General features: G+C 46.1%; 4 protein-coding genes across 8 annotated transcripts in view; 2 read left to right on the top strand and 2 right to left on the bottom strand.

Annotated features, from left to right (window-relative positions):
• efcab14 (EF-hand calcium binding domain 14) overlaps window positions 1–5195 on the top strand; it is a 6158-nt gene extending 963 nt beyond the window's left edge. The window contains exons 2-9 of the mRNA XM_056597349.1: window positions 1–79; window positions 220–365; window positions 528–626; window positions 1070–1180; window positions 2373–2534; window positions 2725–2797; window positions 2944–3081; window positions 3419–5195. The exon at window positions 1–79 is cut by the window's left edge and continues 70 nt beyond it. Coding sequence (XP_056453324.1) covers window positions 1–79; window positions 220–365; window positions 528–626; window positions 1070–1180; window positions 2373–2534; window positions 2725–2797; window positions 2944–3081; window positions 3419–3597 — 987 coding nt within the window. The 3' untranslated portion in view covers window positions 3598–5195. The remainder of the gene's footprint in view (window positions 80–219; window positions 366–527; window positions 627–1069; window positions 1181–2372; window positions 2535–2724; window positions 2798–2943; window positions 3082–3418) is intronic.
• znf830 (zinc finger protein 830) lies at window positions 5066–6424 on the bottom strand. Its single transcript, XM_056597350.1, has one exon. The coding sequence runs from the start codon at window positions 6323–6325 to the stop codon at window positions 5291–5293; it is 1035 nt and encodes a 344-aa protein (XP_056453325.1). The 5' UTR covers window positions 6326–6424; the 3' UTR covers window positions 5066–5290.
• A 521-nt stretch (window positions 6425–6945) lies between these two features.
• LOC130388036 (ankyrin repeat domain-containing protein 13C-like) lies at window positions 6946–16261 on the top strand. 3 transcript variants are annotated; one of them, XM_056597345.1, is made up of 14 exons: window positions 6946–7294; window positions 7545–7930; window positions 8042–8083; window positions 8760–8864; window positions 10488–10573; window positions 10850–10895; window positions 11138–11204; window positions 11382–11526; window positions 12306–12437; window positions 12947–13108; window positions 13486–13565; window positions 13839–13937; window positions 14315–14415; window positions 14537–16261. In XM_056597345.1, the coding sequence occupies exons 2-14, from the start codon at window positions 7555–7557 to the stop codon at window positions 14665–14667; spliced, it is 1572 nt and encodes a 523-aa protein (XP_056453320.1). In that variant the 5' UTR covers window positions 6946–7294; window positions 7545–7554; the 3' UTR covers window positions 14668–16261. The 3 variants fall into 3 exon arrangements, with proteins under 3 accessions (XP_056453320.1, XP_056453319.1, XP_056453318.1); XM_056597344.1 differs by having other exon boundaries at window positions 6947–7294; window positions 7509–7930; XM_056597343.1 differs by having other exon boundaries at window positions 6948–7930; window positions 14537–16260.
• LOC130388037 (serine/arginine-rich splicing factor 11-like) lies at window positions 15964–23988 on the bottom strand. 3 transcript variants are annotated; one of them, XM_056597346.1, is made up of 12 exons: window positions 23714–23988; window positions 22444–22577; window positions 20099–20214; window positions 19665–19745; window positions 19523–19560; window positions 19180–19313; window positions 18946–19024; window positions 18077–18199; window positions 17879–17971; window positions 17231–17314; window positions 16943–17117; window positions 15964–16849 (listed from the first exon to the last, which is right to left on the bottom strand). In XM_056597346.1, the coding sequence occupies exons 1-12, from the start codon at window positions 23833–23835 to the stop codon at window positions 16673–16675; spliced, it is 1356 nt and encodes a 451-aa protein (XP_056453321.1). In that variant the 5' UTR covers window positions 23836–23988; the 3' UTR covers window positions 15964–16672. The 3 variants fall into 3 exon arrangements, with proteins under 3 accessions (XP_056453321.1, XP_056453322.1, XP_056453323.1); XM_056597347.1 differs by lacking the exon at window positions 23714–23988 and adding an exon at window positions 20504–21568 and having other exon boundaries at window positions 22444–22511; XM_056597348.1 differs by lacking the exon at window positions 23714–23988 and adding an exon at window positions 20431–21568 and having other exon boundaries at window positions 22444–22510.
• Window positions 23989–24088: the final 100 nt, after the last annotated feature.

Here is a 24088-nt window from a genome sequence, read left to right on the forward strand (position 1 = left end):
ATGGCCTGTGCTGGGCTCATATGGATGCAGATTGCACTGAAACAAGATCTGGACTCTCTGAAAGAAAAACTGCATATTAGTAAGAGACTCTTACTTTATAACTTGCATCAAATTACACTTTTCGATGCTGATGTTTATGGCCCTGGATATGCAGTTATACATGGTTGAACATAGGTTTCATACTGCTGTTTTTAAATATATTATATGATGTGATTCCAGTGGAATCCAGCCAGAAAACGTCTTCACATGACATACCAAAATTGAGCGAGGATCTGAAAACAAAGCAAAGGAGGCTTGAAGAGATAGAAAGCGGAGACAGGGGTTTGGCCAAACTGTGGTCAAACCTGACAGAGATGAACAGAAAGGTAAACTTCAGCATGTGGTGGATGTTTCTAATGAAGGCCTCAAGTTGAAAGATGATGTGGGGGGGGGGGGGGGAGTACCTTTGTGGTCCAGCAAGTGTGTGATCTTTCTAACTGACTGTGTTATTGTTTGTTTATTCCCCCTGATGTATTATTTATCTCCAGATCAGTTTACTGGACACTGCAGTCAACCACTTGAAGGCCAACATTAAATCGGCCTCAGATCTAATCAACCTTCCAACTACAGTGGAGGAGCTCCAGAAGGTAGGCATCAATAGGATCACAGCAACATTCAATGGTGGAAGGGGTAATTATTCAAATGTATGCGCACCGGCATAGCAGAACTGAAAAAGAACTAAGGAATCAATGCGCTATCATTTATAACACAAGAGTACACTGAAACACATTGGTTTAAAACACAAGACATAAAACAGGAACAACTTCCTGAAACACTTCAACAAACACCGAATCCGTCCCCATTGTCTGATATTCACTTAGTGAGACAACCTCGCACTGCTTCATCGATTCTGAAACTCATTCCACGCTGAAGTGCCTGAGAGTGTGTGTGTATTCAATATTTATTTTGTACTGGTGCTATTCACGGACCGATTAAGACATAATTAGGAATGCAGTGTGACACAGCTGACGTCAGTGGACAGTTCAGAATCCTGACGGCATGATTTTTTGTTTTCATGTGTGGTCTCCAGAGTGTCGCTACCATTGGCAGCACACTGACGAGCGTGCAGCACGATGTGAAGACGATGCAAACCGCTCTGGAGGGTCAGAAGAAGGAGGCTGATGAGACGAAGAAGGCAATGGTAAACATGCATCCTTTTTTTTCAACGATGCAAATTTGTTCATTTGCGCGTTCGCTTTTGGTGTGAACGCACCTTGAGAGAACTAAACTGATATACTAAGGGATTGACTCATGGCCCATACTGAGAACAGGGTTTCTATGCAACTATTTGTAACCTTCTTCACTAACATCAGATAACCAAGTCAATGGTACGGCAATGTATCACTCCCCTGGTATATGACCCTAATATACATTTATATCCTTGGTGTTAATTTGTGGAGCTTCGTTGCACCATCCGTCATATTTTTTTGTTTGTACACTGACGATCATTTTCATGTCTTGACATGCCTAACGAAGGGGACAACACAATCTTGTATCCCTGACTCTGCATTACTATAGGACGGTATTTCTGTGTGTACTTTGGTTCTTTGCTTATCAAGAAATTAGGGCAATCAACTCTTGACGAACTGGTAGGAAAACGTGCATTGGATTGGATGCATTGCACCTTGGCTCCAAAACGGAGAGATAAACCACTGATTGATTCTACCAGTTTAGTCACTCTTAGTTTTTGAGTTTTTACCGTTCTCATCTAGCTCGCATTGAAATACTCAGTGGGTTCAAAGAGTTCTGTCTTGTTTTTTATCCCCAGATTTACTTTCATCCATATTGCATGAAACGAGTGCCAATCTCTATTTTAAGAACCTGGGTTTTTTGTTTGCCAAGAAAAACTAGGTCACATGTCTCCAACATTTCAAGATGTTTTGGTTGTGAAATAAGAGCAGGAACCTCTGCGAGTACTTCTGAGGAAGATCAAGCCTCTTCCACTCGGCTGAAACCATGAAAACAAACTACCAGAAATACCCGGAATTATTTAAGTCTCTGTGACTTTTTATTTATTTTTGGTCCGCTATCAAATTGTATTTATTTAACCTTTATTTATTCCGGGAAGGCCATTGAGAGCAGTCTCTCCTTTTCATTGATGCCCTGATTGCAACATACAAGTAAAATACAAATGTACAATGGATATAAACCGTTTCGGAACCCCCCAGTAACTGCATTTTCATATCTGGTATTTAAAACCATAAATATTCAACCCTTAGCTTTAAATATATCCAACTGAACCCCCGCAAAATGTTTCCCAGCCGAGGCAAACCTTGATTAAGTCATTCTGTGCTTCTCTTCTAATCTTTGATCACATGGTTGTGTTTGCACAGGACATCACAGAGCTGAGGAAAACAGTGGAGGAGACCAACAGGACCCAGGCGCTCCAGCGGACCCTGACCCAGGAGCAGATCCACGGCCTGGTGTCCACCACCACCGACCTGTCCCAGAGGGTGTCCTCTCTGGAGCGGGGGGGACTGGCTCCGGCGCCAGGCGTGAGTCAAGTCCACAGATGTACCTTTTTTTGAACTAGAGTTGGAAAGGGTTGGACTGCCTTGGGATGCTTTGACTTGCATTTGTGTCTTAAGGCTCGGACCCACTGTCTTCTCACTCGTTTCTCATTGTGGTGTTGTTGTTGTTGTTGTTGTTGTTATTATTAATAATTATGTCTTTTTTTTGACAAAGGACCCCGAGATAGTGGCAGAGGTGACACACAGCAAAGAAGATCCTGATGCTTCCCATGCAGAGAATGTACATGGTGTGTATATATTCATATCCATATCCATAAGAATCAGAGGAGATATATATATATATAGATGTTTTTATTAATATTTTTTTGTTATTACTTTTTACCTGTTATACCTTTACTTTGAAGTGTACATTTACTTCATCCCTCTCCATCAGAGCCGAGCCAAGCCCCATTAGCGTCAGGGGAGCAGACGACCAGTCTTCCTCAGTTCCTGTCCCGTAAGCGCTCCCGGAGAAGCTCAAAGACCGAATGCCCCAAGATCATCGATCTTCCTTCTGTCCACTCATTTCAAGGTCACACTCTTCCCCTCTCTTTTGCTAGCGTACTCTTTAGTGTGTTGTCTGTATTGAACCAAAGGCCATTCTGTTCTTGAAACGTTTTAGTTCATAAAGCTTGTGTGCAAATATGGCCACACCCCTCTTACCCAAACCCTTAACACAAAATAGTACTTGGCATTTGTGTAGCATCTTATCCTAGCTATCTTTGTTGTATACGGGGAATGGGTTAACCTAGGGATTGTTAGTGCTTGGTGCTAAGTTGCTTTGGATAAAAGCATCTCCTAAATGTCAATGTAAATATATACGTCCACATTTTGAAATAGCATAACAATAATAAATAATTCCCCAACAGATCTGCAGACGGTCTTCAGAAGCCTGGACCAGCGACGCCGCTCGGCTGGATTCTCGTACCGAGAGCTGAGGAACCTCTTTGGAGCCACCTTCCCAAACAGCCGGACCACCAAATGCTTTGACACCGACGGGGACCGCAGGTACTCCCTGGCCGAGCTGAGGTCGGCCACAGGTTTGTGAGCCAAGTCGTGGTGGAGATGCGGTGAACAGTATGGGAACCGGACGGGGGGATAGGGTGGAGGGTGGTTGGATGAAGGGTCGGTATGCAGTAGGGTCCCATCCCCACGTCTGAGAAAGCTGCTCTTTGATGGACTATGAACAACCTTTTTCTCTTTACTGATTGTGAAACAGTGACTCTCGCATGTCCATCCCCTACTCACCTTAATTCACATTAAACCCCCTGACCCCCACACCGACGGGAGCTAATGTTTCCCGGGAATCTGCAAAAATGTACACGTTTCAATGTTATTTTATTTTTTCAATGTTATTTTATTTTTTCCCCCATATTTCTTTGCGCTTATCTAGAATACTATAGTATTGTTTTACTCATTCATTTTCGGGGGGGGGGGGGGGGGGGTCACTTCTCATTCCTACATTGTCTTGTAACATTTAAATGGTGCTCGACGGTGTCTGTTAAGGCGTTAGGACTGAGCTGGTCAGTGAAACGCGACCCCACCCCTCACTGTCTATTCACTTGACCCGTCGAAAGCACCAGTGTGCAACCTTCTTTCACCATCATAACAAACTAAATATAGAAATGTCAATCATTCCTCATGTTATTTTCTTTCAGCTCACCTACCTAACCCACTGAACCAGTTAGTCATACCCATTGGTTTCTATTTTCCAGTTTCTTCCATCAGAATGTATTATTTGTATCCTTATCTTTGCATCTTGCCGATAGCCTCAGCGGTTCTTTTCTAGTTTAGGTGGTTTTTAGGTTTGGAATGGCTACTCGCTTTGGTATTACTTTTGAGGGGGTAACTCAACAAGTCATATGTAGCAATAACAAAAAAGTGTACAGATAGGCGTATGTTGTGCTTGCTTTTAAAAGGACAAAGATCTTGTTTTATATAGCCGAAATGACCAACACTGACAGTTTTTCATCCTCAAAAAAGAATCTCAATACTTGTGAGCAGATATTACCGTAATCTTTTGTTCATTCGATTTGGGAATGTTGGCAATAACAAAAATATGATTTACCCCTGCCTTGTCTGCAAATTTTGCATTAGTGTATTTAAGATAAAGCCTACTCATTACTGGTGAAAAGGTAGTATTAGAAGCACTGATCTCTACTAGAGATTCATCAGTCCATCTCTGTGGGCCTTGTGTAATCGCTGGAACGCGTTGTCATATTGCTGCAGCATTGTAAACAATTATTTATTGCACAGCGTGGAATTGTAAAAATTGTATAATTTGTTTTTACGCGAGATTAACCGATTTCGGGGTCCAAATCAGAAGATTGTAAATTAAAAAAAGTATTCTGTGACCTGATAAAATAAGTATCACTTTAACATAGTTTGGCTTTGTTTTCGCAGGACAATGATTTGAATGCTATATTTTACCATGTCTGATTTTAATTCTTCTGCTTAACTGCTATTGGAGATAGTTTCAATGTGGGATTTTTGTGAATATAATAAATAAACAATTAAAAATGTCTGGTTGTGAAAATGTGAATGGGTGTAACGACTTCAATGTAAAGGTAACACAAATCCTTTTAATTTTACTGCTGGCAAAGGTATTTACAAAAAGGAACACTTTGAACTTCTCTGGTAATAAACAACTCCACGTAGAATGGATACCTGACAACATGGTACAGTGATTTTCAATGTCCAAACTTATGGCTTCATGAACACATTGCAAAGTCAAATATGCCCTATGCCATGGCACCTTTCGCCCTCCAGTCACGAGCCAACAGGCGAAGTAATTCCTCCTCGTCCTCTTCTTCAATGTCCATATCATTCGCTTCCTTGTCATCGTTGCTCTCTTGGACAGACTTATTCTTCACAACATCCCGCCTGTCTCTCAACACCTCCACCCTCCTGTAGCACTCGATCTGCTCGTCGATCTCCTCGATCTGACGCTCTATGCGACCCTCCTCATCGTCTTCAGCCACGATGGCGTCAGACTTGGTGTTCACCTGGCGGATCTCCTTCTGGAACTCGTCCCACTCCTTGTCCATCAGATCTTTGGGCGCTTCCACGTTCCTCACCTTCGCGTCTCTCACCGGATCGTCGAAGAAGCCCTCGGGCAGCGACTCGGCGCTGTTACCCTTCTTCTCGACGCTCTTCTCCTGCTCGTCCGCCTTCATGATGGAGCCAGAGTGGGACACAGTGGGGGTCGTGGGGAGAGAACTGTCAAAGAAGTCGTCTGGGAGTCCTGCGGGGGCTGTTGAATCGCCTTGGTTTGGGGTACCACTCGTCTTATCTTCTGCGCTGGTTCCTCCCTCCTCCATTTCCTCCTCCTCATCCTCATCGTAGACCCCAGCCAGGAGACTCAACCCGGCTGATCTCTGAGCCGGAGTGGGTAACTTCGGATGGGGCTTCTTGAAGACATCATCAGATATCCCTGAAGAAGAGGATTCGCCTCTCGTGGATTTCGCCTTCCTCCCGCTGTCATCGGGCTCCTGGGTCTTCCTCTTCAGGAGCGGATTTTGTTGTGGTTGTGTGTGTGCGGAAGCCTTCAACTCGGACACCTTTTCTTTGTGTTGCTTTCCAAGAACGTGAGTTTGCCACAACAGTTCGGACTTGACGGGCGCGTTGCACAGAACGCAGCTGAGGTGGCCCAGGCTGTTGTATTTGGCGTACGGAGACTCCACTCTCTTCTTATCCGTTGACTGACGTTGTTTCTCTCGCATTAAACGTCGAAGCTCGTCTTGGTTTATAACCTTTTTCGCCTTTTTGGGAGCCATCCTTTCGAAAAAAAAAGTTAGCTTTCAAGATAGCAACGCAGCGGTTGCTGCGAGGAAGACAAATCGTCGCGGGTTTGTGACGTAGACAAAGCATCACAGAGCGGTACAGAGCTGAATCGGAATTACTTTTATTACATCTTATTGTAGTACACAAAAGTAAAATTCTTAAGCTTTGTTCCTCAACAGTGACATAGCAGCAACAATACAAGATTAAATAAATAAAGATAAGTACAAATACGAGCTGAGTGATAAGCAGAGATGCGCATGGATAGAAGGAGTGGTTCGCTTGATGCTAAAACTTCACTTCTCCTTGATACAATTCACATAAACAATTAAATCCTACATTTCAGGATGCCAACAGCCCAAATATGTGCATAGCGTAAGACATCCGAACCTGTGTTTAGAAATCTAATGATGATCATGACTGCGACTCTCCATTTAACATGTATTTGTGTTTGCAGTAGTAAATGCAGTATACACACTGACGGACTTTGTTTCTGCACATTTTTGCTTCAAACATTAATTGTGAAGAGCTTTTTATTATCTTTATTTGTACTTATCTTTATATAATTTATCTTGTATTGTTACTGCTATGTGGCTATTGAGGAACCAATCCTATTTATTTATACTCTTGTGTACTTAATATAAAATACTTTTAAAACTGTTATTACAATAAGATGTAATGTAGATGTGTGTGTCTGTCTGATTCTGATTTCAACAACCAACGGACCAAAAGGTGCGCTGCGAGAATCGCGCGGAGGGTGCCCCAAGTCTCGCGGTATCTGCGTCGGTGTGTAGTGACCAGGCGCCACTATCATCCAGTTCATTGGAATTTGCTGCAAAGCGCAGGAATCGGTGACATTTTGGATCGTGGGTCCGCCAATAACATGTCAGTGAAAACGATGTAGCGGTTTCGGTTTCAAATTAAGTGACGTGTTTCTACAGTGGGCATGCTTTATTGTTGTTGAGGTAAGCCCATTGTTCCGTGGTCGACCGTAATATTGTTAAATAAGCTAATACAAGCTAGCGTTAGCCGCTGCCGCTACACTGCGAGCTCCACAGCAGGTGGATCCGATAGCGCCGGTGAAACTACGACTCTAATCGCCGTTTTGTTAGCTATTGTTACATGTCTGCATACATTAATTTGCAGTAGCTTTGCAAATTAATGCAATCACTCCTCCAGCCCGCCTCACGTATTAAGAAATCGCTTCGGCTGTAGCAGTCCAGTGATGACAGGGGAGAAGATCCGCACCTTGAGGAAAGACCACAACAAACCCAACAAGAATGACGACATCATGGACACCTACGACGAGTCCTCCCATGGTGACGGGACCACCGTCAACAACATGGACAGCAACCCCCTCAAGACCAACAAGGCTTTCCAGCAGCAGCAGTCAGTACCCTCCCAGCAACAGCTGTCCAACATCAACGCCAACAACCTGAACGCTCACACGTCCATCGGCCATGCTCTGGTGGACGACAACAAGAACCCCATCATCCTGGAGGGGCTGGAGCTTCCCGTGCACGAGTGCGTGTTCAAGGCGGATGTGAGGCGTCTCTCCTCCCTCATCAGAGTGCACAGCATCTCTCAGAAGGATGTGCACGGTGAGTCTAGTGTGTGTGTGGTGGATGAATATGCAAAGTGATGTAATGTTGGCACTTGGACTGAATTGTGTGTCTTTGTTTTGAATTGTGTGCTTTATTTTCGCTGTTTAGGAAATACACCTCTTCACCTGGCTGTGATGTTGGGTCACAAAGGTAAAGTTCGATGCAATTAGTTGTCGTTTGGGTGGTTCATGTATTCATGGGTGATCATGTTTGAATTTGTGTTGGATTCCATAAAATAAGCCATGTTATGTTCTTTATTTTCGAAATTATTGATGCGTCTTTTGTATATGCATATCTCTGACTGGGACCCAAATGGAACAATCGAATCCCAGCGCTTGGCCATCAGTACTCCCTATGGGAATAGTCTCAATGTGCTTCGGTTGCACTTGTCCGTTGTGACCTCTGGGTTAACATTCAGAAAAGGTGTCAGCATTTTGACGGATACAAGTCTGCTAATATTGATTACACTCATAGCGATAGTGTATTTTCGGATGGTGTGATTGTAAAGTAGTAAAGTAATCCATCCGAGTTTGCTATAAGGTTGAACATTTCCAGTTGCAAAAGTAATTTGCCCCAAAACGCCTTATCTGATTCGACTTGCTGTATGAACTACATCATTTTATTTAATCTATGAAAAGTGTCAAATGTTGTAACTGGAGCAGAATGAATGAGAGATGACGTAAATGTACATTTATAATTTCCATTTAGATTTCAATTAATACCATGCATGACAGATTTCAGATTTCCAATTTCCAAAGGACATAAGTTCAACAGAAAATGCAACAAAATGGAGTTTCTCTGTTTAACTGTTGTGTTTATTTCCCAGAATGTGCCCTTTTACTGCTGGCACACAACGCCCCGGTGAAGATAAAGAACGCCCAGGGCTGGAGCCCTCTGGCTGAGGCCATCAGCTTCGGTGACCGGCAATTGAGTAAGCCATTAAACGTTCTCTTCTTCAACCCATAGTCTGTTCCTACCGTGTGTTCAGACACCAAGAGCGCAGGCGCGGGTGCGAATACATAGAAACTCAATGCAAAGACGCAAATTATCAGTGGATTGCTTGAATGGCCTCAAACGACCTGGTTTACGCTACTCACATTTGCATCTTTCTGCTCCTGTGAACAATGCAAATTCGGCATTCGCAGGTTGCAATATTGGAAATTCTCGATGAATTTCACTTGATACTGAATCACTCGCGTGAGAAAGGATTATGCTTCCCACAAGCAACCCTACCCAAGTAACGCGAGTAGAATATTCGCTTCGCTTTTGGTTCATCCCCACCTTTTAAGCCTTTATTGAGTCGACCACTAGTGCATTTCAGTGACTTCTCATGTTAGATCCTCATGATTTATGTTGGATCTTGGACAAAGGCTATGAAACCCTTTTAGCAAACGAGTGCATGTTACTCACGGACAGGTTATTGATGACTGGTTTTCTCAGGGAATTGGGTTGTATTCCAAGGCTGTGTTTTTCCTTTCGTTGCATCGTTCCTAACCTTAAGGCCTATCCTGCCACACAGTGCTAGAGGGATTTGTTTTCATAGTCATATATTCATTGTGTGTGTGTGTGATAAAGCATGCTTATATGATGCGAGCGTCTGACAGACGGGCTGGAACTGCCCTGAGTTCACTGCCGTCTTCCCGACCTGCTTTTACGATGCTACTGGGTTTAAAACTGAGTGACGGCTGATGCAATGTGACAAACGACAGGTGATAAACCCTGCAAAACACTGGGCCACATCGTGATCCTCATGTGAGCGATGGAGATTGCGGATCGAGTGCTCACATGCTAGTCTAGTCTTGACATGAGGTGGACTAATTGCTACAGGGGACACGCGTCGTTTCTGGAAGGGCCCGTAGCGCCCGTGAGGTAAATAATACGTTAGTATGCACGTCCACGCGCTCTGCCGGATCGGGCAGTCAGACAGTCTCTGGACTGGGACTCAAGCGATGGGGAAGGTCACGACACTCTGAAGCGGTGGGGGTGGGGGGGGGGGGGGGGGAAGAAGAGAGAGAGAGAGGAGGCATTTGATGGCGTGGCAGGAAGGGCAAGAAGAGGTCAGACACAGCCAATAACTCCAAGCAAGGTTACACAAAGACAAGATGACAAAACACCCAGACGAAACCCTGTGTAGACACACAGATGGGCTGCTCTCAGACCTCCACGTCGGCGCCTCATCACCCCCCACCCCCGCCCGCCCACCCCCTGCCGGGAGCTCCTTCTCCGTCAGCGCTTCTTCATAACCCGGGCTATTAGGGCACTACGCCTCCCTGTGGTCAGAAGCCACAGGGTGTCGTTCGTTATGGGCAAACGGGCACGACGATGCTGCTGCTGCTGCTGCTGCTGCTGCTGCTCATCGTAGCCGCGCCGTAGCTTTGAACGCTTGACTCTCGGCGGGGCATTAATACTCCGCAGGGAGCAGAGGACGTGTGAATAGTGGATCGTTAGACTGTCGTGTTTGGATAGTGTGTGTGTGCGTGTGTGTGTGTGAAGTGAGATTTCCATTTAAATTGTATCCCTCTGCCCCCCCCCCTTCCCCCTCCCTCCTCTTCAGTCACGGCCATACTGCGGAAGTTAAAGCAGCAGTCCAGAGAGAGCGTAGAGGACAAGAGGCCCAAACTACTGAACGCTCTGCGGGAGGTAAGCCTCGTATTCTTCACCGTAAATTAATCGGGATCTTTGACCCTGCCCATTAATAAATCTGTCGCTTCTTGTTTAAATTCCCCTCAGCCCTTTTTTAGACGTGTAAAAGAGTGGAGTGAACTGTAAGCTGTAGAAATGACACAGGATTTTTTGCAAGGATGACCTCGTAGGATTTGTTACTGGAAGTCAATTTCCAATCCAAATGAGTCGGTGTGGGTTTCATCCGTCGGGTTGTGATGTGTCTTGACGCTTTTCTTAATTGCTATTTCACAGCTCGGGGACTTCTACTTGGAGCTGCATTGGGACTTCCAGAGTTGGGGTAAATCCTTTGTTGCTGAACGGTGCAAGAAAAAACAAACTGCAACCTCGCAGAAGTGTTAATTCTAGTTGGAAATGTCCCCGAAATACCTGGAGGTGTATCGGCTAGGCTGATGCAGTGCTCCACTGTGTCACATGGCCTTTGGCGCTTTATCAAAAACCATGAGTGCAGCAAACATGAACTTCTCACTTCTCCTTGAACTTCTCCAAACGACACTAACCATGTTTGCGTTCCCGCCACAGTCCCACTGTTGTCCCGGATCCTCCCGTCTGACGCCTGTAAGATCTACAAGCAGGGGAACAATATCAGGTGAGGCTTTGAAGATGCGTCGCAGACAAAATGCCCCCCCCCCCCCCCCCCCCGTCACAACGCTGTTGCTCGCGGGGTCTCTGATAATGCGCTGCAACAAAAAAAAGAAATCGCCGCCTTATCGCTCCGTGTGTGTGTGTGTCTGCCTGTCTCTCCACGCTCCTGTCGATTCGTCAGGCTCGACACCACGCTCATAGACTTCTCGGACATGAAGTGCCAGCGCGGGGACCTCAGCTTCATCTTCAGCGGGGACGCCGAACCGGCGCAGTCCTTTGTAGTGCTGGATAACGAGGCCAAAGTATACCAAAGGATACACCACGAGGTGAGACGTGATCCGCCCACCCACTGGCGCCGCTCTCCAGAAGATGACCCCCTGTCGTCGTAGACTTTCATTGTAGTCCCGCCACCGAGTCGACCATACATTTTTATTTTTTTTTCAAGCTGCACATTACAACACAGTCCGTCGCTTTGAGCCGCTTGATCTATCCTTTCCTTTGAATTTGGCCGTCACCGTTAAAAAACATCTCTCCCCTTGAAAGTACAAAAGGCCTTTTAAAGTTCTCTTAAGGTTTGTGTGGGATGCGGCCACTGTGTTGAACAAGACCTTGGGTCGCTGAGCCCTTACGACTTATGAATTAGCATACGGGTGGCAGTACTCGACAGTAGCAGGCTGCACTAATTAAAAGAGCAGTATTAATGTCCCAGTCCTTGGCCCCCATCTCTCTGACCTACCCTCTGCCGTACCCCACTCCGGTGTTCTGCCTGGGAACCCTTCTACCTGTCAGGTTCTCCTCTCCCTCCTGCCCAGCTGTCTCCTGTTCTGTTCTGTCCTGCCCACGCTTGCCCTTCTACTTAACACAGTTAACTCTGGCACGTCCATTTGTGTGCGTTTAGTCTCCTTGGCTTTTTTATATTTTTCTACTCATTGAACAGTGTAGTTTGTAAGAGAGCAGAAGCCACTCGTACGATCTAATAAACGGGAGAACGTGGTAGATTGAACCCATAACCCTGGCCTAGTGCCTTGATCTAACCATCGGCCCACGCAGAACCTAATGCTCTGTAGACCGTGTTGGCGACACTGACCACGCTTGTCCCCCCCAGGAGTCTGAGATGGAGACGGAGGAGGAGGTGGACATCCTGATGAGCAGCGACGTCTACTCCGCCACGCTGTCCACCAAGTCCATCACCTTCTCCCGCAGTCAGATCGGCTGGCTCTTCAGAGAGGACAAGACCGTAAGCAGCTCACACTCACACGGCCTGTACTGTTAGGTGGTTGAAGGCGAATGCACTCAACTCAACAGTGCATGTGTCACACACTGCAACGGCAACTTCAGCATTTACATAACGCCCTTATATGCTATAACGGTCCTTTTACTGTTTTAACTGAACGGCTAATCTTATACTATTATAAGTTGGCTATTATCGTGTTATGTTAAAGGTTAAACGGATGGAATGGATCTAAAAAGACAAAAGAGCAAGCATATCACAGAGGGATGCATCTACCCACCTCCCAAATATCTGTGTCCAAGTGACAGTGTGTGGGCTGGTAGCTAGAAGGTTGCTGGTTCGAACCCCGGCTCCTCTTAGCTGAGTGTCAAAGTGTCCCTGAGCAAAGGGACTCACCCCGACTGCTCCCGACGAGCTGGCTGTCGCCTTGAATGGTTGACTCCGCCGTCAGGGTGGGAATGGGTGAATGTTAGCGTTTGAACAGTTTTCCGTCCTCTCTTCTCTACCACCTCCAGGAGAAGGTGGGGAACTTCCTGGCGGACTTCTACGCGGTGAACGGCCTGGTGCTGGAGTCCAGGAAGCGGCGAGAGCACCTGAGCGAGGAGGACATCCTGAGGAACAAGGCCATCATGGAGAGCCTGAGCAAGGGAGGCAACATCAGCGAGCAGAGCTTCGAGGTCAGTGCATGCACATAAATACACACATACACACACACACACACTCAGACACAGGCGTAACAAACGGACACAGGCGACACACACACACACACACGGACACACACGGACACACAGACACACAGGCATAACAGACAAAGGCGTAACAGACACAGACAGATGGAGATACACACACCGGCATAACAGACACACACACAGCTATAACAGACACAGGCACGCACACCCAGACACACAGGCACACCAGACACACAGGCACACCAGACACACACAGGAACACCAGACACACAGACAGACGCAGGGATAACACACGCATGCCCTTTTCTCATGAAGTCTTCATTAGTGTGTTAATAACATCTGTTTTATTTCTCCTGGGTCACCAGCCGATGAGGAGGCAGTCTCTCACCGCCCCGTCCTCCAACACCATCTCCTGGGAGGAGTACATCACGGCGGAGCACGGAAAGTACGTTTGAACCTGCTGAGGGTTTCACATCGACTGTTCGTCTGACGGGGATCAAAGCTCTTTTTATTTTTATATATAGACGTCTGGATAGATGGGCGGCACAACCGTATTTCACTGCATTATACGTAGCTATCCTCAAAGCACGACATGGGGTTCGGCCCACCCCTCATCGTGCTAGGTCGCTGGGTAGCACTATCAATGTTCTCCCCCACAAATGAGATTCCACCCAAGCAAACACCCCCCCTTCCTCCTCCTCCTCTGTGCCGTGCCCAGGCCCCCTCACCTGGGGAGGGAACTCGTGTGCAAGGAAAGCAAGAAGAACTTCAAAGCGACCGTAGCCATGAGCCAGGATTTCCCACTGGGCATCGAGTCGTAAGTACTTGGTCTCGCTGTCTGGATCTTCTCGTACGAGCGCCTCCCCGCATTTGAAATATGTGGGTAAAATAAGAAAGGCAGCCACCCTAGATGAATACCTCGTGTCAGGAAATTTAGCTCTGGGATACGGTACACGTGGCTTCAGGTAGATATTTTACTGTTTCTCTAACGCAAAGCAGGAGCCTCAATTACTCTCTGTGTAATGTCTAGTGGGAATGAATCAGACAGTATGGTTTGTGCCGCAGAATACCCAAAGCAGTCAGTAAAGAAGGAGACAGGATCACTATGATGGATGGATCCTAGATGAAACCTTATTGAATGTTCTTAGTTTCACTTTCATTTTAATATTTTTTTTTACTTTCACTTTCATCCAGGTTACTGAATGTCCTGGAGGTCGTGGCTCCGTTCAAGCACTTCAACAAACTCCGAGAGTTCGTCCAGATGAAACTCCCGCCGGGCTTCCCGGTCAAGCTGGGTATGTGGCGGTGTTTGGGCCGAAGAGTTCACCACAGCCGACCGGTCGCTATTCTCCTGACTGACCACACTCTCTCTCTCTCTCTCTCTCTCTCTCTCTCTCTCCCTCTCTCCCCCTGCAGACATTCCGGTATTCCCCACCATCACCGCCACCGTCACCTTCCAGGAGTTCCGCTACAGTGAATTCGAGGCGTCGATTTTCGCCATCCCCGCCGAATACAAGGAAGATCCCAGTCGCTTCCCCGATCTCTGATCGTGCTTGCGTTCTGTCCGCACCTCAAGGGCCCCTGGCGGGGAAGAAACGAGGGGGGGTCGAGATGCAAACTCCCCATGACGGGAGATGACCAGCGACTGACATTTTTGTTTTCGAAGCAGAAGAAGAATTGAGGGATGGTTCATCTTTTTGTGATTTGTTTTAAAGGGATCTTTCATTTTAGTTTCACATTATTATTGTCCGTTGTAGATTTAACATAAAGGTACACATAAGCGACGTGTTTTTAGACGTTTCACACACTAGTCTTGTATTTAACTTTTTTCTGTTCACCGTTCGAACAAGTTTTACCACTGCTCTGTGCTGCTATCTTCTCCAGTGACAGAAGACCCACTTTGAGGTCTCTGGCCTTGTTTCAGAAATGGAATTGGTCTGGTCCATTTCTGGCGCTCAGAGGACCCATTTGAAGCGTTCTCATTTTGTCTCGGTCTGCTCCTCTGAAAGTGCACTGTTTTCCTTTTGAAGGATTCACTCAAACACTACATCAAGTCCTACAGTTAAAGTATACTCCGATAAGCTTACATTTTTTGTGTTGTATATACTGTACAATTTACTCCGAGGATCTACACTGTGTAGCAATACATTTACAGAACTTCAGAATGTTTTTAAATCAGGGGTGGGGGTTAAAGTTTGGCATAAAACGACTTCTTACAGTTCAATACCCAGGCCTTTTCTTCCAGCGCAGGGTTCTCTCTCCTGTATCTTCAGGTTTGCTTCTGTTACCTCTTGGCTGTCTCGCTGTGTTTGTATGGGTTCAGTTGTGCGTGTGTGTGTGTGTGTGTGTGTGAGCTGTAACGTATTAACGGGGTTTGTGAGCGCGTTAAACCCAGATGCAATAACAGAGTACCTGTTGTAATAGCACTGCACTGATATCTGAAGCATGCCCTGGCTATGTTGTCCTGCTGGATAAATACGTTTTTAGAAGTATGTGCTATCTTACTAAAGAAACTTAAATATTGTAAAGCATTTCATGCCGTTAAAAATGTCAAGGCTGCTCCCCCAGAATTCATTTAATTGCATTAATTTAAGATACCACAATTGTCAAGACTGGAAATAGTTTCACCTTTTCAGATGTCTCATCTCAAATATATAAAAAGCTTTATAAACTTGACATCCCTTTAAATAAAGCACCAGCACATCAAGTTATTTCTAATGACTACATCAAGTTAATTGTTGCATGCTTTATAAAGAGTCTCCTTCTAACCTCTACAGAGGAATTGAAAGAAAGCAAAAACAGTGGGTTCCCTTGGAAGGCTTTTTATATAAAACCAATGATAAAACATGTTCAAACTTCAACAAGCAAAGCAGCAACATGGTGATTAGATGCTGGAGAAGGAGTAGCACTAAACAAAGGCTCTGCACAACTTAACATGGATGTCACAACAACTGAAAACCTCGTAATCACAAGCTCAAGAAAAAGAACGTAAATAGCGACTGCAGTTATAGATAATATCCGAAGAGGAGGAGAAAGAATAAGGGGGCTACTTCTGAAAACGTCATCAGTTTGAACCGTATATAGAAATGACAATCTCGTTTCTATCCAGTGGCGGAAGAGTAGTCTGTCGTGTGAGGGACGCCGATCACATCTCGAAGCAGAATTCAGGTTTTGACTTCAATTCACGAGTGGGAGGGAACAAAAACACAATGACATAACCTGTGTCAACAACAAACGTAAATGGGGGGGGGGGGGTGGTAAAACACAGTGTCGAGTCCCTAAAGGCTCAGTTATGATTCCACGTCGACGCAACGGAAGGACCACGCAGACGTGAACCTGTTTTGGGTTCTGTGTCGGGTTTTAGTGAGCGGACCAATCACAGCCCTCGCTGCTGCGTCGCCACGACGCAAGGTTACAATTTTTGGGAGGGCGCACGCCAGGCCCTGGACGCACGGAGGGTCCGCAAGGACGTGATGAATCTGTAAACCCCCTTGCGTTGCGTCGACGTGGAACTATAACTCAGCCTTAAGGCACTTCCAACTAAGCTCCCACTCAGTCGCTGACGTCCATGTCGTCGGCGCGGAGGCCGCCGTTGACCTTGGCATGCTTGCGCCCGTTGCTGCGGCCGTCCACCGAGTGAGGCGACATGCCGGAGTCATCCGATCCCTTCCTCTCCTTGTCGCTGTCGTAGCCTTGCTCCTCCTCGTCGTAGTTCCTCGTGATCTGCAACTTTGGGGCGGGATTGGGGGGGGGGGGATAATGCGTTAATACATGAAAGAAAACGGAGGAATGGCTAAACATTTGGATGATTTAATTTTTTACCTTTACATCGCCTTTCTCTCCGTCCGACTTCCTCTCTCGCTGTTCCCGCTCTCGGTCCTTGTCCTTCATCTTCTTCTTCTTACTGGCTGATCGCTCGCGCTCCTCGCGGAGGCGGTCTTTGTCGCTCCGGCGCTCCCTGTCTCGCTCCTTGTCCTTCTTCTTCTCCTTCTTGTGTCTGACGGGAGGGTGAAACAGGCGCGTTACGATGCTGAGCGAACCCCCAGACTACAGACGGACAGGGCTCGGATGAAGGGGTGCAGCGGCGAGTGATTGCTTTGGGGGACCCACCTCCTCAGAGACGGGGACCGGGAGACCCTTCTCTTAGGGGACCTCTTTGGCGACCGGCTGGTGCTGCGGCTTTTCCTGCGTCTCCTGGAATACGGAAATCAAAAAGGCCTTTCATTTGGTGCCCCATTGTCTCCGTTTTTTGTTGAGTTAGGGAGCTAGGCTTACCCTTTGTTATTCTTTAGCGTAATCAGAAAGATTGTTCTTGTTATAATGATCCTATATCATACTTTTTAAGGGTTAATAATTGGATTTGGGGGTACTAGTGTGAATAATAAAATATCACTGTTCATTTCGGGGTTAGGGTTAGGATTTTCTAGTTTAGCAGACATCAAACATGGATACATATGTCATATAACAGTCTAAAGCAAAGGGAAAAGTCGGAAAAGCATGATATCACCCGTTTAAGGTAAGTCGGTTAGGTTAACTATTTCGGCCCAGGCTCGACAGGATGATGTATAGCTTCTTTCGGGCTCGATATTCTTTAGTCGTTACAATAAACCTTTTGTGTTTACTCGTGAAACCCAGAGTCTGTAAGAGTTTATGTGACCCCGTCCATCCCCTAGATTTGAGGGTCATAACAGCAGACAATGAAACGAGCAGAGAGGCGATCTAGGACTCCATCGGGGCGACACCCAAAGCGGTTCTCACCGCGTGCTCACGCTGCGGGATCTCCTGCTCATGCTGTAGCTCTTTGGCGGCGTTTTCGATCTCCTCCGCGCTGACTCCTCCTTCTTTCGGTCTCTGCGAATGAGATTCAGTGTAAAGTCCGGCTCCAGTCTCATTGGCCCAGGACATCTGATGACGAGCGGGAGCGCGGTCGAAAGCGATGATCGAGTAGAGTCCTACCTGGATCTACTGCGTGACCTTCGACCTCGCTCTCGGGAGTGGGACCTCCGGGAACGCCGGGGGCTCTTGGAGCGCCGCCTGCTCCTGGAGTTGGAGCGTCGCCTCGATCGGCTCCGGGAACGCCTGCAAGACGAGCAACTTAAGAATGGTGCTGGCTCTGGCTGGTCAAACATTTACTTTTACATTTAAGGCATTTAGCAAACGCTTTTATCCAAAGCGACTGACAATAAGTTCATCTCTGTCAGTACAGTAAGGGTCCATAGATCCAAGTGCCAAGTATTAACAATTGTTAGGTTAACCCATTCCCCGAATACAACAAAGATTTACAATTAGGGCATTTAGCAGACGCTTTTATCCAAAGCGACTTACATCGTTTAATACACACATTGACACACCGACGGCAGAGTCAACCACGCAAAGCGACAGCCAGCTCGTCAGGAGCGGTTAGGGTTAAGTGTCTTGCTCAGGGACACATCAACACTTCTAACCCTAACCCAAGCTAGGAGGAGTTGGGGATTGAACTAGCAACCATTCGGTTACAAGACAACTGCTCTACCTCCTGAGCTAAGCTGACTCAACTACCAAAGGGCTAACCCTAACCCTAACCCAAAGATAGCTAGGATAAGAAGCTACACAATGCTAAGTTCTGTTTTTAAGTGAAAGGACGTACATAAAAGGGTTTGGCAGCGGGAGTAAGGGCCATGCAGAGTCTAGGGGAACTCTGAACAAACAGGCCCAGCGTCAACATCTAGATCAGTTATCGAGTAGCAGTCCAGTACCTCGCTTCCCACGTCTTCACAAACAAATCAAGTCAAGTACCCGGCGCGCATGAGAGTCTGCATTTAAGTGGATCTATAACAGACACTCACCTGTGCCGTGAACGCGATCTGGATCTCCTCCGCCTCGACTTGGAGCGGGATCGCGAGTGCTTCTTCTTGCTCTCCTTATCTGCAGCAGAACCATTATCAACACCGGGTTACGCATTCATTCATTTATTCACGCATACATGTTTTACCCTAGTGCTAAACAGCCTGAGGGGTGCAGAGACCACCGAACCGACTGGACGAGAGACTGCAGTCGAGACTACGTTCAGTTCCACTTACTTCCCGGCTCGATGGCTGCGGAGATGAGGGACTGGGCTTCCCTCACTCGCTTCATAGCCTCCTCAATCTCTTTGTTGGCTGCTTCGGCTTTCATGTTGGCATTCATATTCATGTTGACTGCCATGGGATTGAGTCTAGACAACCATAGATTGGGATCAGTGCAGAGAAGGTAAAAGTCATATGCAGACGATGCACGTTTTGGTAGAAAGATTGTAGTTCAAAGATGGTTAGAGACTTTGAGGTTTGATTAGCTCACGGGTGACACGAGTGAAAAATTCAGGCATTCATGTGTGTGTGATGTGATCATCACTAGAATAATTTCACCCAACCGCGCATTACTTACTTAGGATCAGTCATGAACTTTAGAAGCTGGTCGGCAGCCTATTGGGAGACGACAAGTAGAGTTAAGAAGTTTGTTAAGATATTCTAAGTTATTATCTCAGGTGCCCAGGAGGAGCCCTGTGCTTTCTCTGGAAACACTTCACCTGGGGATTCATGTTGGGACCAGGAAATCCAAAAGCAGCCATTGCATCCATGTTCGGACCGCCGAAAGGATTCCCTCCCATCTGGGACAAAACAAATGAAAAGAATGACAGTTAGACACGTCAGATCCTTGTTTACTCTTCTTTGTTTCCTTCCATACGTTGTTGGATCCCTTCTGTTGAACACACTTCATCAATATACTGAGCTGGCACATATATACGAAAAAAACTGAGAGCAACACCAAATTCTAACATATTTAAATGTGCAATTGCAAAAATAGCTCATCAAACTAGTGAAATCTATTTGTTCTCGCGTCAACTAAAGGGCTTTTGAATTAGAAAACAAAGTATTTACTTTAAGTCAATGAAACCAACCGCTACTTGTTTGTAATGAATGAAGCAATGGCCAAGCATGGAGGTGGCTTGGGGGGTCTTACATGCTGGTTGGGCATCGGGTTGGGTGTTGGAAGAAGACCCCCTCCGGGTAGGATTCCAGCTACTGCGTTTGCCGGCGCCAACAGCGACAAAGCTTTAGCCTCGTCCGGGATAGAGCCTAGACAGAAACCAAACGGGCGTCAGACTACGCAGGGGACGCCAACGACTGCATCCACTCTCAAATACTCAGCCACATCTCGAGGAGGAAAAACAATACAGGCTTCACAATCTTTTTAATTTCCGTATATATATATTTTTTTATCATTGCAGTAGCATAACTATTGCTGGGACACTATCACACTAATCCAATTGAACACTGCTGAGGGTATATCACCTGAACATGTTTTTTAAGTCATGAACCAAACGTTAGCAGGCACAGTGGCCTCTCCAGTTGGTTGTGCCCTCACTTTTCATACTGATGTCTACTGAAACAAGCGACTCACGGGGGCGGCATCGCTACTAAAAGCACACAGAGACAAAAAAAATCGAGATACACAAAAAAAAGAGAGTTTCAGGGGATTTGGCAACAACACTTTGACAGGCTGTTCATACTCACCCAAAACTTCGATATCAAAAGACACAGCAGTTAACACTAAAGGAAAGTGTGTTTTGGGTGATGCGTCTGCTGTCTACTAGGACTTGTAGTCCCCTTACCTGTCGCTGCGTCACCTAACTAAGCTTTGTGTAGTTGAAAAGAGTGGACAGATTGCACAAACGTTCCAGACACAATTGTACATGTTTTTTTTTTTGCAATTTCACAATCTGAATTGGTGTAAGGCGGATCACCATAGTCAAGCAAACCTGAAAACCCCCAAGAGTTGCAGTGCCCAGAGAACACAAACACCCTGATAACAGACACACAACAATGACAACATTTAAAACAAGAGAAGGGAGAGGGAGAGAGGGAGAGAGAGAGAGAGAGAGAGAATTTTGTTGCAGGAGACAAAACTGTTGGGTGGTATTTCAGCAGGTTCTGGTAAACACGACTGACTGAGCCAGGAAAAAGAACTGTAAAACACAACAACAAAAATACCTGGTTAAGAGAATTGCACTAACATCGTGTCAAGTCAGCTAAGCATCTATGACGAATCAGAACATTTGGAAAGTTTAGGGTATCATTTTCCGTGCTAAATATTCCCAATGTTATGCGCCATCACAAGCGTCTGACATTAAGCCGTGAGTGTCGTCTGCATGATGGTGCATACAATTCGTTTTCACATGGTTTACTATTTCAGTTGACTATATCAGTTATGTAATCAGTTGAATCATAATTCGTTAGCTTATCGGGATTACTGCAATTCGCCACCATTGCTATATTTGACGGTTTTGTGTGCGTGTCCTGAGCGAACACTCTCTTCAATGTTACTGGCTTTGGGAGTGCGTCAGTGTTTTTCTGTTTGATTGCGTGGACTGACCCATGGCTCACAGACTCTTTCTTCGACACCCACCCTAGTTCATAAAATCGAAAACACCTTGAAAAAATAAACACAAGAAAGAGAGGGGGAGAGGAGAGGGGGGGGGAGAAGAGAGAGAGAAAGAAGAGAGTGAGAGAAGAGAGAGAGAGAGAGAGGGATAAGTCAGAAAATGCATAGAAGACACAAAGAGGGAGGGGGGAGAGTGGGGGGGGTCTGGAATGCTCGCTGGCCTTTTGCAATTGTCTACAATCCCCTGTTGGCGGGCAGAGGATCACTTTCAGCCATCAACGAGGGGGTTGCTTTTGCCTTCTCCACTACAAAAGTAACACACACACACACGTGCGCGCACACACACACACAAACAAATAACAGAGAGAAGTTTATCACAGGGGAGTCCAAAAACGGGGGGGGGGGGGGGGGGGAGAGGGGAGGGGAGGGGGGGAGGGGAGGGGGGAGAAATAAAATGCATGGTTAAGCATGTAAACACACATCTGCTCTGGGTGCATTTGTCTTGTTATCTGCAGCATACGCGGCTCGGCAAACATCACATTCTAGACGGTAAAGAACACTTTGGTGTCCTGGATATTGTGACTGGTGATGTGTTATTTCAGTAGGACACATTATACCAAAATCCTGAGTTTAGAAATCTGCGTTCAACACCTCAGGCATGGGATCATGAAGATCTTATCTCGAGTGGGAATGTGTAGCAAAAACGGCTGACATTCCCGATACTACTTTGGTCAGCTCTCATTGTAATCCCCACCAGGTAAAGGGAAACAGGTGGCTTAAAACGATGACAGGTGGGATGGTTCAAACGCTTCAATGAAGTGCCCCCCCCCCCCCACCCTCCACCCCCCACCCCCAGGCTAGAGACAGCGGCCCTTTGAGCCAATCATGGCCACGCCCCACATGCACATGAAGAGGCCACCAACCTTCTGCAAAGGGGACCACGATCAGAGCGCGGTCCACGAACACCGTGTTGGTGAGGTGCTGAGACACGCCCACGGACTCGTGCTGCTGGAACTTCACGAAGCAGACGCGTGATGTCACCGGCATGGGAGAGTCACTGTGGAGAGAAATATAGATATATGTATACGTTGTTATGTATTCAGATGATACAAATATGATCATCTGGAAGAAAATACTTTGAATCCTTAAATTCCCAGATTATAAAATGGATCTTGACTTCACACACCAATTTAGGGATTTACTTTTAATTGATTATGTTTACCTGGATTAATTAATTGCATTAATTTTCAAAAATGTAGGTAAACATTTGGGGTGCCTATGGAGTGTATCTGCTTTCATCGTTCACATTGTGTCATATTATATTTGAGAAGGTTCTGTCATCATGGCATTGGCATGCATATATTACAAATGGACCCCCCCCCCCCCAGTCAAACAGTCAGGGGACGCCTACTACAAGGGAATTGTATTGTATTATTTCATTTTATTTATTTATTATTTACTTTATTGTATCTTATCTTATCCTTTGATTTCCATTGCTGCTGGACTGTTTTTTGAAGGGAATTTCCCTTCTTGAGGTTTAATAAAGTTCTTCTCCATCTAATGAAGCAGGCATAGTTAACAGGCACAACTACAGAAACATGTAGTCTCAGCCATGATAAAGAAAACAACTGAAGAGATGCACTCTAGACCTCGGCTATTCTCAGATGAACCCAACTGAAAAGGCCATTCGTGTAGTCGGAATTTAGTTACTTGGCAATTAAACAGTAATTTCCACTGAGAACTTGAATTGAATGACTCTTAATACGAACATTTGATGTTCTGATTAAGAATTTAAAGGAACGATCAAATACATTGAGTCTTGTTAGAGACGGTCAGGCCTTGAGGTCAGAGTCGGATTGAACGTGAGGATATCGTTGAAGCAACCGATAAGGCGAACAAGCAGATACGCAGAGAGGGAGATCCAAATGTACCCGATAGGTGCACGTCAATGAGGCCAAATATGCATTGCGTTTTTAATTAGGCGGTGGTAGAAAACACGCTCCATGTTATACCACTAACCCATCATCATCTAACACCGGCGATAACGGGTATGTTGTTGGGGTAGAGTTACGCAATCCTAGAGCGCAACAACAAAACAGCGCAGCCTGGTCCAATACAATGTCCGTTAACCACGAAATTACATTAAATACAATTAAAAAAATTAAATAAAATATCAAGCAATATTAAACTCACTCTGGTGGAAACAACTTGAGCTCTTCGATGATTCCGAGGAACCCGAAGAGCATTCGCATTTGCTCGGACGTTGTGCTCGGAGACACGTTCGTCACTTGCACCACCTTCGTGGAGTAATTCATGTTTTCTCAGTGCAAATATCTAAACAATCACGTGTAAAGCGACCCTTCCAACGATCCCCGGCGAATGACAACGGCGCGTAGCGCTGAGGAGGTCAAATCCACATGACAGCAGACGGAGAAACCTGCTGCAAAGATTTCGCCACCATATTGATAACCCCGGTGGCTACTGCGCATGCGTCGTGCAGTTGCACAGTGACGCGCGTCGCTGGATCACAACCTGCTGTCGGCCATACAAATCATATCCAGACGATGC

The sequence above is a fragment of the Gadus chalcogrammus genome, chromosome 8 (assembly GCF_026213295.1).
Source record: "Gadus chalcogrammus isolate NIFS_2021 chromosome 8, NIFS_Gcha_1.0, whole genome shotgun sequence".
Taxonomy (NCBI): Eukaryota; Metazoa; Chordata; class Actinopteri; order Gadiformes; family Gadidae; genus Gadus; species Gadus chalcogrammus.